Source organism: Podarcis pityusensis (genome assembly GCF_964106645.2).
Source record: "Podarcis pityusensis genome assembly, chromosome: 7".
Lineage (NCBI taxonomy): Eukaryota > Metazoa > Chordata > Lepidosauria > Squamata > Lacertidae > Podarcis > Podarcis pityusensis.
The window spans coordinates 75,712,747-75,725,853 of NC_138031.1; the positions used below are offsets into that span (position 1 = coordinate 75,712,747).

At 43.6% G+C, this 13,107-nt stretch overlaps 1 protein-coding gene across 7 annotated transcripts in view; it reads left to right on the forward strand.

Annotated features, from left to right (window-relative positions):
* The window catches only part of CDH18 (cadherin 18), a 646,256-nt gene that overhangs the window by 481,104 nt on the left and 152,045 nt on the right, over nucleotides 1-13,107 (forward strand). For all 7 annotated transcript variants that reach the window (XM_081014758.1, XM_081014761.1, XM_081014759.1 and 4 more), the window contains one exon: nucleotides 11,912-12,206. In XM_081014758.1, the coding sequence (XP_080870884.1) occupies nucleotides 11,912-12,206 (295 nt within the window). The remainder of the gene's footprint in view (nucleotides 1-11,911; nucleotides 12,207-13,107) is intronic.

Here is a 13,107-nt window from a genome sequence, read left to right on the forward strand (position 1 = left end):
AGGTAACCAAGATTGTTGATCACTTAATATCAAACTCCATGCTCTTAGATGTTATTTTGAAGCCTCTTACTTATGTGTCAGCATGTCCTAGCTATTACTCAGGCTCCTCCAAAGTACCAGGAATGGATGGACTTTAAATGAGTAAATCTTGAGACAGAAACTGGCGCTTGCCTGCTATTGTGTTAGACACCAAAGCAAATACTATCTCTGCTCTGTCTTCCTAGACAGTTTCTATCAAATCATTTGCTGTGCACTCAAAAATCTCATTCGCCAGATGGGTCAATTGCAATTTTGTTTTTCTGTTTGCCGGCTGAACTGAGGAAATAGTTTCTTCTCAATTTATAGTCCTTGTTATAGATAAAAGAAAGTTATTGCCTATGAGACTGTCCATATCTGCATTATATATATCATTAAAATAGGCTATGGAATTTGGAAGCCATTGTTGGGTCAGGTTCCTCGTCTTTAAAGGGGAAGAAAATATGGAGAGCCTGTTCCAACCATTTTTAATGCCCCCTTTTTCTATAGAAAAAAGCAAACACTTCTGAGGTGCAGGGGGAGTGGCTTCAAGTGCTGGTGTTTGGGATTAGTTATAAATGTATGTTTATAGGGGTCAGGATATCATCCAGTTGCTCCCCAACTCTGGGCTGCCAAACTGCCAACCTATGAGGGTAAGTGTCACCTATGCAGTTATGGAGAGAGGCTGCCATTGCTGAAATTTCCTCCAGTTAACCAACATGGAGAGGCTTTCATGAAGTTTGGTTCTAGGGGATAGGACTAGATTGGTCCATAGGATGTCTTAAAGGAACATTGGGAAATAAAATACCATTGCTCACTTATGAGTCAGTCAATGAAATCATTGACCATTGCATTCTGCTTTCACATTTGTCATGTTGCTTTAAACCAGTGAAGAAGGTGAAGGTCCTGTGCGATTGCCTGGAGGCGGTTGGAGGATGGATGGTGGCTAATGGATTGAGGTTGAATCCTGACAAGACAGAAGTACTGTTTTGGGGGGACAGGGGGTGGGCTGGTGTGGAGGACTCCCTGGTCCTGAGTGGGGTAACTGTGCCCCTGAAGGACCAGGTGCGCAGCCTGGGAGTCATTTTGGACTCACAGCTGTCCATGGAGGCGCAGGTCAATTCTGTATCCAGGGCAGCTGTCTACCAGCTCCACCTGGTACACAGGCTGAGACCCTACCTGCCCGTGGACTGTCTCGCCAGAGTGGTGCATGCTCTAGTTATCTCCCGCTTGGACTACTGCAAAGACTACTCTACGTGGGGCTACCTTTGAAGGTGACCCGGAAACTACAACTCATCCAGAATGCGACAGCTAGACTGGTGACTGGGGGTGGCCGCCGAGACCACATAACACCGGTCTTGAAAAACCTATATTGGCTCCCAGTACGTTCTGAGCACAATTCAAAGTGTTGGTGTTGACCTTTAAAGTGCTAAACGGCCTTGGCCCAGTATACCTGAAGGAGCGTCTCTACCCTTACCATTCATACCAGACACTGAGGTCCAGCTTCGAGGGCCTTCTGGCGGTTCTCTCACTGCAAAAAGTGAAGTTACAGGGAACCAGGCAGAGGGCCTTCTCGGTAGTGGTGCCCGCCCTGTGGAACACCCTCCCATCAGATGTCAAAGAGATAAACAACTACCTGACATTCAGAAGTCATCTTAAGACAGCCCTGTTCAGGGAATTTTTTAATGTGTGACATCTTAGTGTTTTTTTGGTCTTTGTGGAAGCCGCCCAGAGTGGCTGGGGAAACCCAGCCGGATGGGCGGGGTACAAATAATAAATTATTATTATTATTATTATTATTATTATTAATTTGTGAGGGAGGCCCATCCTTTGGACATGGTCCCAGGTCAGAGAGCAGTGATGGAGAGCCTCTGAACCATGGGTCTAATTGAGCCTGACGGGGGTTATAATTTGGTCCCAATAGCATTTTCCCCAAGCCTTGCCTACCTGCCCTATACCTGATGTTGCATATATAGCACCAGGTTTGAGGCAGGTAAAAATGTGGCTTCTGGTTGAAAGAGTGGTTTGCAGGTGTCACCTGTCAGCTATGGTTGGGTAGGTATCACCTGCCAGCATCTGCCAACACCAAAGCCTTGCCCACATGATTTGAATTCAAACCACTTACGGAAAGGAAACAGGATTGTATATGCTACCATTCAACTGTCCAGCAGAAACTAGAAACCTTTGAGCCCTCCCTCCCCCAATTTGGTTTTATGCTGTGCAGGCAAAGGAATTTGCTGCAGCTGATGTCATGGTGACACTTATCATAATGGCCCATGGGAGCTGGAGGAGATCAGGAGCTGGCCCACCTGCTGGATCCATTTCCCCACTCCTGTCAAAGTATAGCAAACTATTGTATTATATTTAATATTCAAGTTCAGTGTGCTAACACCCAGTCTCCCAACCACCTGAACATTAGCCACCTGGTCATTCATTCATGCTCGTGCTACTTGCATTTTTATTAGCAGGACCCCTAGGATATGACATGAATTATTTTGCCACGTGGCTTTATTACCAGAATCCTAAGACATTCCATTCTCATCCCAAGTTTCATTAAAAATATATGGGAAAATCAGGTGTTTGAATTACACTGATTGTCAAAGGAGGGAAAGCTCTTTCACACATTAAGGGAGCAATCCTATAACAAGATCCACCAGCATTAGAGGGTTAGACTTCAACAGATCTCTGGCTTAGCCACAAGGTTCCTTGACTCAGCCAGAAATACACCAGCCAATTTGCTCCCCTCATCCTGGCTCAGCCAGGACCCAGCCAACTGGGACAAGGCTGGTTGGATTCTAAACTGGTATAAGCCCTGAGAAATGGGTGTGGTATCATGGGGCCCTGAGGCTGGTTCCTAATCCTGTTCGACTCAGTCACATGACCTATCAACCTGGCAGAAGTTAAACTAGCAGGAAGGGTGGTGTAATTCAGTTTTAGAGGCCTGTGCTTAGGCCATCTCAGCCAGAAGTATTCCCACTGCTGAACCAAGTTTGGCTCTGGTGTAACTTAGCATCACTTTAACTTCCATTGGCTTGTTTTAAGACAGATTCTATCTTGTGTATAGGATTGTTCCCTAGGTGCAGGTAAAGGGGGGGAGCAAGACCCCCCCCCCCCGTGCATAACTGGGAGTCCATGACTTTGCCCAACTTGCAAAGGAAAAAGAAACCAGAGTTTCTAAGGCAGCAGTGCAGTTCCAGATCTGCATATACAAGGACCACCATTTGCAAGCCACTGAAGAAGAGAACTGAACCAAAACCTGAGGGGTTTTATCTAAGTTTCTTAGCGCTATCAAGCTGGATTTCCATTGTGTATATTGCGTATTATTTATCTTGCTTAGTAGTGTGCCTCTCATGGCTTTCTGCTGCTGTATCAGTGCATTAGCATTTTTATAAAATTACATGCTATGTCTACTGTACATAAATAGTTCACATAACTGGCATTCATGTGGCGAGTAGCAAAATGGGAGCATATCCTTGCAATTTCAAGCATTAGTCTATATTGCCTCCTTTTCCTTTATACCGGTGTTTCTAGGATGTTGACGCAGGCACTTGCCAGGAGTCATGTTACATAGGCAAGGATTGAAGCTGGCCTGAATGTGCCTGTCTGAATCCTCATTCTCTAAAGCTAATCCTGTCTTTTGTGGAGCATAAGCCCACATTAAGGGCTGCCATATGGCAGGAGATCAAAGACCTGCAGTAACCTTGGCATTTCTGCTCCTTGGGTGAGCTGGGCTTGAGGAGTTGTGCGTGTTTTGAGATAGACCCCTGAATAACCTTCCTGCAGGATGATTAATACAGTGGCAGAAGCAGGTGACTTGAGGGATGCTATGATTTTGCCTTGAACAGAATGATTCTGTGCCCCCTGTTCTTTTTTCCTTTTCCATGCTTTAAAAGGAGATGAAAGGATGATCAGAATCCAAAATAGTGGAACAAAAGAAGAAAGGAAAAATTAGGGACATTGAAACTCTGCCGATCACTAAATGAAATAGGTAATCAGGCCCAAGCAGCTTGTGACTTACTGTCATCTAGTTGACCTACCTAGCTCTTAAAAGGTAAAAGACCCCTGACAGTTAAGTCCAGTCACGAACGACTCTGGGGTAGCGGTGCTCATCTCGCTTTACTGGTCGAGGGAGCCGACGTTTGTCCGCAGACAGTCTTTCCAGGTCATGTGGCCAGCATGACTAAGCTGCTTCTGGCAAAACCAGAGCAGCACACGGAAACACTGTTTACCTTCCTGCCGGAGTGGTACCTATTTATCTACTTGCACTTTGACATGCTTTCGAACTGCTAGGTTGGCAGGAGCTGGGACCGAGCAATGGGAGCTCACCCTGTCACGGGGAGTCAAACCGCTGACCTTCCGATCGGCAAGCCCTAGGCTCAGTGGTTTAGACCACAGCGCCACCTCTACCAACTAACTATTTATCTATTGTAGCCTATGGCTTCTTACACTCACTACAGACGCTCCAAGTGTCCCTGTTTTCGTGGGACAGTCCCAGATTTACAGAAGCTGCCCCAGTTTCTGATTTGATCCCAGAATTTCTTGCTTTTCCTTAGGACATTCCTATTTTCATTACAGAAATGTTGGAGGTTATGGAGTTATGTGACCCCACCAAGCCAAGGAGATAAGTAACTATGCAACCTTTAGAAGACATCTGAAGGCAGACCCATATAAGGAAGTTTTAAAATGTTTGATGTTTTATTATGTTTTTATATCTGTTGGAAGCCACCCAGAGTGACTGGGGCATCCCAGTCAGAAGGGTGGGGTAAAAAGAATAGAATTGTTGTTGTTGTGGAATAGGACATCTATATTTTCATTGGATAAATGTTGGACGGTATGTTACTAGGGGAAGGGGAGCAAAGCCAGAGCATTCTGCTCATTTATGGAAAGCCATTAATCATGGCTTACCGTGACATGCATACCAGCCCAGCCCAGGAAATACTGAACTAAAATGACTTTGCATAACACAGTTTCATATGATCCTTCCTCCAACACCCAGGTTATGGTCCCAGGTAGATTATCAGAACAGGAGGTTTATAGAGCTGCGGGGAGGCCGTTTTTAGTTTGGTTATTCACATGTTGTGCAGATCTGCTTATGGACCCTCTTATATGATTGCTAGGCTGCATTTTGCTTGCAGACCAGAGTTAAATCAGCTCGCTGTTTCCCCTCTCTCCCAAGGCCATACAGTAATTGCCTGAGAGTTTCTCCCCCTTTCTATCCTGTTTATTTTATATATTGGTTCTCGTTCATTTCCCAAGCCATTTCCAGGTCAGCTTTCCTGCTCTTAGCATTATGTGCTAGCTCCTTTCCACAGGGACATCAGCACGCGCATTAGTCACAATGCAGTCTATGGGATTTAATTGCCTCAGATGCAACTTAGTCTTGCAAAACTAATCTGGCTTTAGCCAGATTAACCTGTTTACATTAATATCTAAAGCCCTGTGGAATTGAATGGCGGTATTACTACTTGCACTTTAGCCGTGTCTCTTTGTTCCGGCTGGATTCTGAGGAAATTAGAAATTAGCTTCAGGACGTAATGACAGAAGCACGGCAACTGGGGGTGGTGCGAAATGTTTTCTTTCTTATTGTGGCTATTAATTCATATATTCCAGCAGAGTGAGTACTCTCATCTTTAATGTGCGAATTTAGGAATGGAAATAAAGCTCATCATCTACAAATTTAAATGCTTGGCTTTTAAATGTTGTAGCCGAGTGCATAGTAATCAGGTTATCTGTTAATACCTGAGGACAGCTTTCCCTGCCAGATGTTTCAGACTACAACTCTGATCACCCCTGACCGGCTGGGGCTGATGGGAACTATAGTCCAAAACACCTGGAAAGCACCAGGTTAGGGAAGGAAGCTTTAGGGAGCTGGTAATTCTATGGTCTCCCCAAATTCAGAGGCAATGTCCTGTGCTGGTCCAGCTCCACATTCTTCCTACCCTTGAGGGGCTCCCCAACATTTGGATGAGTGCATTGGAGTTCTCTCCTCTGGGTGGTCACCAGATCAAAACAAGACTGGGCAAAGGAACAACTCTACCTCACCCAAAGCCATCATGGCAGATTGGGGGTTTGGATTTCTCTGCCCAGTAGTCTCTGGCCCTCTCTAAATTTTGAGTGCATTTGTCACAAGAATTTCAAACCTGATTAGCCCATGATTAAAAACCCAACAATTTCCCCACCGTCCTGAAAGCGTCTCTGTGCTTCACACCTCTCTATGCACTACTCCCTCCTGGCTCAGGTTCCTGCTTTATTTTGGAGAAATTCCTCATAAGGAGTTTGTGCTGGATGCAAACAAACAATAGCTTCAGCTATAAAAGCCTCACTATGTTTCATTATATTAAGAGCTATTGCATTTCATGAATTCCCCCAGCAATGGAGGGGGGAATAGACGGAGGCAACTAATTGGACCCAAGGAAGAAGAAGAAAAAACCCAGAAACATTCTGCAAAATACAAAGAGTACTTGGCTTTGTTTTTCCTGTCCAGGTTAGTCATGCGCTAAAGAAAAGGGGCAGTTAAAGACTGAAGAGCCATCATAAATCATTCTGAAGTCAAACTGTTATTAGATATGTCAAAAACTGAAGCTCTCTGAGTTGATAAAAAGGGACACCTCAGATTTTGTTTTCTTCGAAGCTCTTGTTTTCCAGTTTCTTGCTATTTTAGACCAGGTAAGTTTTCAGACAAATAAGGACAAAGGCAGACTATTGGTGTATATCTCCCAAAAGTATGTGTGTTCTAGAAAAGCATTTGTGTAATTTAATTGGTGACTAACTAAAATATTCTGTTTCATTCTTATACACTACAGTGCTGAGAATGTTTATTCAGAAGTAAGTCCCACTGAGTTCAGTAGGGCTTCCTCCCAAGTAATTGTGCATAGGGTTGCAGCCTTTATTTAATGCTTGGATTCTGATTCAGGTCATTTAATGAAAAATGATTTATAGTCACCAAAATCATGCACTGGATGTGCCCTGGGGGATGGGCCTGCCTCCTAGAATTCTGGTGTGGGTTTTGTTTTATTTTGTTTTGTTTTGAACAGGCAACAGCCCACTCCATCTCCAATGCCATAGCATAAGTTGCTTCTAAAATCTCTTCAGTTTTGGACATGGTTGGTGAGGACCACATAGCTTACAAAAAGATTTTCTTGAAAAATTGTGTAAACCAGTACCCCCTCCTGGATGGAAATGGTTACATAAAACTTTAAGCACTAGCAAAAATAATTGGTGCTATGTACAAATGAGATCCATTTTATGGGTAATGCCCTCCATTATTAACTTTTTGAGGAAGAAAAGAAAATTCAGTATGGATGTTGATGTATATACAATTACTTTTAAGGACGTGACAATTATTTATTCCGGCAGTATTGGCTCATGTGATTAGCATCATGTGAGGGGAAGAGTGAGGCTGTGCCTGACAGTCACACCATTGCATTCTTGCTGCCCCCATCCCCTGTGTATTGAAAAATAACACAGGGAGCCTGCTGTATACACTTAGGCTCCCCATGCAACTTGGAACTCAGACCGTGCTGGAGTCTAAATGACTTGAGTATTCTACAGACACACAGCAGGCTCTTGACTTCTCCCTCCCATGCCAATCTGTGGATAGTAGTGAAGTGGAGGCCACTGAGTGTGGCTCTGCATTCTCCCTGATGCAATTGTTAGAAAAATTATGGATAATCAAGGGGATAGTGTGTCAATCAGTGGGCCACTACTAGTGAAGAGTGGGCCATGACCATAGATGTGGGTGGAGCATATTCCAGTGTACCTCCAAAAATGGTGTAAAAGAAAAGGTAAAGGTAAAGGACCCCTGGATGGTTAAATCCAGTCAAATGCGACTATAGGGTTGGGGCGTTCATCTCACTTTCTGGCTGAGGGAGCCTGCGTTTGTCCACAGACAGCATTTCAAGTCATGTGGCCAGCAGGACTAAACTGCTTCTGGCACAACGGAACACCATGATGGAAACCAGAGCGCGTGGAAACACTGCTTACCTTCCCGCTGCAGCGGTACCTATTTATCTACTTGCACTGGTGTGCTTTCGAAGTGCTAGGTTGGCAGGAGCTGGGACAGAGCAATGGGAACTCACCCTGTCATGGGAATTCAAACCGCCGACCATCTGATTGGCAAGTCGAGGAGTTTAGTGGTTTAGAGCACAGCGCCACCTGCATCCCTAGAACTGGTGTATCATATATTGAAGTCTGCATGTGCCTTCTTAGACCATATCCATAACACATCTGCTTGCTTGGGTGGCTTTGCTCTTAAATATCTCACAGCCCATTGTTCACCTGTCAAATGGTAGTGATGATGGTGGTGGTGGTGGTCTGTTTGAAAACTTGCATCACCAGCACATGCACACTGAATCCTCAACCATATGGCATGCTGCTGTGGGAGTGGAGTAGCCCAGAAACCAGCTCTGCTGTCACAGCCAGCTTCAGTTGGGTGGAGGACTACCTTCCTAGCGTGAGTAGAGCACTGCTCCACAGCTGAAGTGGCAGCAGTCACAACTGTGGAGGCAGGGCTGAAAGGCAATGAGGCTAGAATTGAAACCATGGCTTCCATAATGTGAGGGGTGAGAATAAGCAAAGGAGGAGAAGGTGGTGGGTGCTATCTGGAGTGAACAGAGAGTCCTGACAGAGGGAACATCACACCAAATGACTTCCACAATAGGAAACTCAGAGGGATCTGGAGTCCATAAGTGGGGTGAAATGAAAGGTCCTGGATCAAACCTGCAACTTTGATGTGCACTATGCTCTAACCCAGGTTTCCTCAAACTCGGCCCTCCAGATGTTTTTGGCCTACAACTCCCATGATCCCTAGCTAGCAGGACCAGTGGTCAGGGATGATGGGAACTGTAGTCTCAAAACATCTGGAGAGCTGAGTTTGAGGAAGCCTGCTCTAACCGAATGAGCTAACTGGTGCTTCTTGGGAACACAGAAAGAACAAGGGATTTATCAGAGAGAAATGGAGGAGAGGGGAAAGTGACTGGAGGAATGAATGGTCCAGAGAAAAAGAAGAGAAGGAAAATGATTCTTCCAAGGGTAGTCTTCTTCCTACTTACCTGACGTGGGACTGGTGAGGGATAGTGGTGAGCATAGCATGAAGGGATGGCTGGATAGCTAACTAGAGAACAGTTTGTCAACTGGCTCCCCTAAATTCAAGACTCCACCACTTAGGAAACTGAGTGAACCTCTGCCTGTTCTAGGATCAGCTGATGCATTTGCCTGCTTTCCTGAAAACCCTTGGTGGTTGTGGGGGTGGCAAAGTGGTTATAAATCAGAACCCTATTCTGTAACTTGGGTTGGATGGGTAAAGAGACAGTGAAGCAACAGAGCCATGCTTGTGAGTACCCTTAAAGCAAAAAAAAAAAAAAAAAAAAAAAAGTATGGTCAGAAACTGCTTTGATGTGCCCCCTCACCAGAACCCTTTCAAACTATGCCAGAAAACGGGTTGACTGGCTGTCCATTGTTCTTTTGTGAGGGCAAAGCTGTTGGAATGAATTCATTGAGGTCAAAAAGAGAGAGAAAGCTTTCAAACCATCCTTCCTTTTTGCTTCAGAACATTAGCAGCAGGCTCGTGGGAGCACCCCTGGGTCCCACCGAAAATAGCAGAAAGGGTGAAAAATGTGGAAACTTGATAATAGCAACACCTTTGTTGACATTATCTTTCTTCTATTTTACCACCATTGAAAGATAAAATGCTAACCCTTGGATGCAGAGAAGCACTTGAGATGATCATTTTGTTATATAAAAAAAGTCATACAGAATCTCTTACTGCTTCAGAGTTTGGATACTGTCTTCAGAAATTCAAGAACAAAAATCGGTATATTTTACTGAAGAAAAGTTTATGAGGAGAAAGAAACAGAGGTAGCTCAGACACGTTTTTTCAGCGGCTGTTTTACAACTGGAGTGTAAAAAGTACATTCAAAGACAAAAAAGTTCTCACTCTACAAACCCAAGGCCTGGGATTTGCTCTTTCTCTCTCCTCCTCTCCCCTATGTAGGTTTTCCATTAGCAGCTACCTGGGCAATTTTAGCATATTTGGGCATTTGCAGCAATGGAATGTAGCATAGATTTTATTACTCTGACAGATTTCACACCTTAGGCTTTGAACTAAAACATCACACAAAATTGACACCATTCACCTTTCTCCAGAATGGCAGAGATCCCTTTAGCCCCCGCAGAGAACTGAGGACTTAATATGGCCAACATTTTGTTCTTATCTGGGAAAACTCTTGGCAGGAAAATGGCACAAAATGGACGTTAAGCAGACTATCAGGATTTATCTTAAATGTACTAAAGTCTTTCTTTTGCCTACTTCTTCTTGTGTCTTTTTAGCCTATCCCTGTGTGCCAGAAAGTGTCTAATATCACATATGAATGAGGTCCACATGTTGAAAGGGCCAACCAGGGTGCACCACTGATCCTTCCCCACATAATTTTGTGCAGCTGGAAAAGACTATGCACATGGAAAATAAGAGGCATAGCATTTAAAATCCAGAAGATAGAAGTAATGTCAAAGTGTGGGATCTTCTATTACATTTACAGAATTTTTGTAAGGACAACAATAACAACAAAGTTTCATAATCTATATCAGTTTTTCCCAGACTTGGGTCTCCAGCTGTTTTTGAACTACAACTCCCGTCATCCCTAGAGCAGGACCAGTGGTCAGGGATGGTGGGAATTGTTGTTCAAATACAGCTGGAGACCAAAGTTTGGGAAACACTGGTCTAGAATAAATCCATGGGTCATTTTAGCACTCAGGATCATAGAAAAAGTTGATTTTAAACAGAGACATCTGCTTCTGACAATTTCTCATTAGTATTACAGTAGTCCCTCAGGTTACATACGCTTCAGGTTACAGACTCCGCTAACCCAGAAATAGTGCTTCAGGTTAAGAACTTTGCTTCAGGATAAGAAAAGAAATCTTGCTCCTGGTGGTGTGGCAGCAGCTGGAAGCCCCATTAGCTAAAGTGGTGCTTCAGGTTAAGAACAGTTTCAGGTTAAGAACAGACCTCCGGAACGAATTAAGTACTTAACCTGAGGTACCACTCTACTGAACTATATCACTGTTAGTGACCAGCAAGTGGGACCCACAATGGAAGGTTTTGGTGTGGCATTCTGCTCTTCAAGATATTAGCCTGCCAACTGGGTCGTTTTCCAGGATCTTCCACTTCAACCCCCCTGTTTCCTTGACCTTATATTGCCAAGTACCTCCTTTTCTATACAACTCCATGTATGAACATTGTATCCTTAGAGAGGTATGGAGAGACATGTACCTGCTGTTCTCTGGCCCTTCCCAGTTTGTATCCCAGCTGAGCTGAGCTCAAAGCCACCATGCTTATCCATCACTCATACAGTTTCAATACAATATGCAGTGTCCGTTGGTAGGGAAGGGACTTGTAAGCTCACACTAATAATGCTCATCTGTGCTTGGAGTCATTGGGACAATTCCCTGTTTCTAAAGAGCTCCTTCCTTTCGCACATCTCTTGAAAGATGTACTGTATGTTTGAAAGATGTATGTATGTCTATACAGGCTATGTGATCTAGCTACTTTGCTTACCTCCTTTTTTTAGCCTAACCTAAGGATAAATAAGGTATAATATTCAATTTTTCTATTTCGACTATGGCAGACCAACACGGCTACCCATCTGTAACTAAGGATAAAACTTAGCCCTGCCAGAGAACTTGCCTTTGTTGTGTTTCTGATGGTCTGAGAAATTAACGGAGGTTGCTTTCAGTTCAGGAGGCCCATCCTAGCAAAAATTGGACAGTTCGTACCCTTGAGCAGTACTGATGACACAATTGCTTTCCCTCACCAACCAAACAAGCCTGTACCATAATGTAGTATTATATTACATGTATTGCATATTTTCCTTTCCTATTTTTTTCTCATTTTCTTTTACAGCTGCATTCCAATTCTGACAAAGGTGATGGATCAGTCAAATACATCCTTACAGGTGAAGGGGCTGGGACTATCTTTATTATTGACGACACGACGGGAGACATCCATTCAACCAAAAGCCTAGACCGAGAAAAGAAGACCCACTATGTGCTGCATGCGCAAGCCATCGACAGACGGACAAACAAGCCACTTGAACCTGAATCGGAGTTTATCATTAAAGTACAAGACATCAATGACAACGCACCAAAATTTACAGATGGACCTTACATCGTTACCGTGCCAGAGATGTCTGATATGGGTAAGGAGAATAAATGGGGATTTGTGTTACTGTTCGCTTGAAACTGTGGGCTTTCTCCTGTCATTTAGCTGGTGGTTTTGCTTGCTTTTTTGAAATACCTAGAGCAATGTGCTTGCAATGGTGTGCATTAGTTCCTTTGCGCTGTTTGTGACATCAGGGTCATTTGGAAGGCACTACATATTACCCATCATCTTCTTAGAAGCTTGTCGGCTCCTTTAGGATTGCCTTATATTCCTTTACTAAAACAACAACAACAAACCTATGGTTACGTGGAACATACTCAATAAACACACAAAGCGTAACCGGCTGTACTTTTGAATAAATAAGGTATAATATTCATGTATCAATTTGTAGATTTCAACAGAAGTCTCAACGAAAAAGCAGAAGACCCAGTGGATCAGTTCATTCTCTACTCAGTTCATGCATAAGGTCCATACATGTATAAGTATCTATTCCACCTGTCTGTTCAAAGAGTCCAATAATCCACATGAAGAGTTGTTACAGTTCCACAGAATCCTTTCACAGAGTCTCAGACAAGGATTTCTGGAATATTAGCCTTGTTTCACCATCCTAGGCTTCATCAGTAGAACAGGCTCTAGGTAATGCACATGTCATATGTAATATTACAGGATAGTGGATCTTATAACATAGTAGTGGTTGCAGTAAGCAGCAACTGTTACAAAGCAGGATTATATCCTGTAATATTACATATGGTATGTGCAGTTGTTTATGGTTTTTTACATTAATTTTGCTGTAAAAATGTGTGAGATTACGATATTGTATTTATTTGCATTATACATTATACATGTATGGACCTTATGCATGAACTAACTAGAGAATGAACTGATCCACTGGGTCTTCTGCTTTTTTCACTGAACTTTATGAGACTTCTGTTGAAATC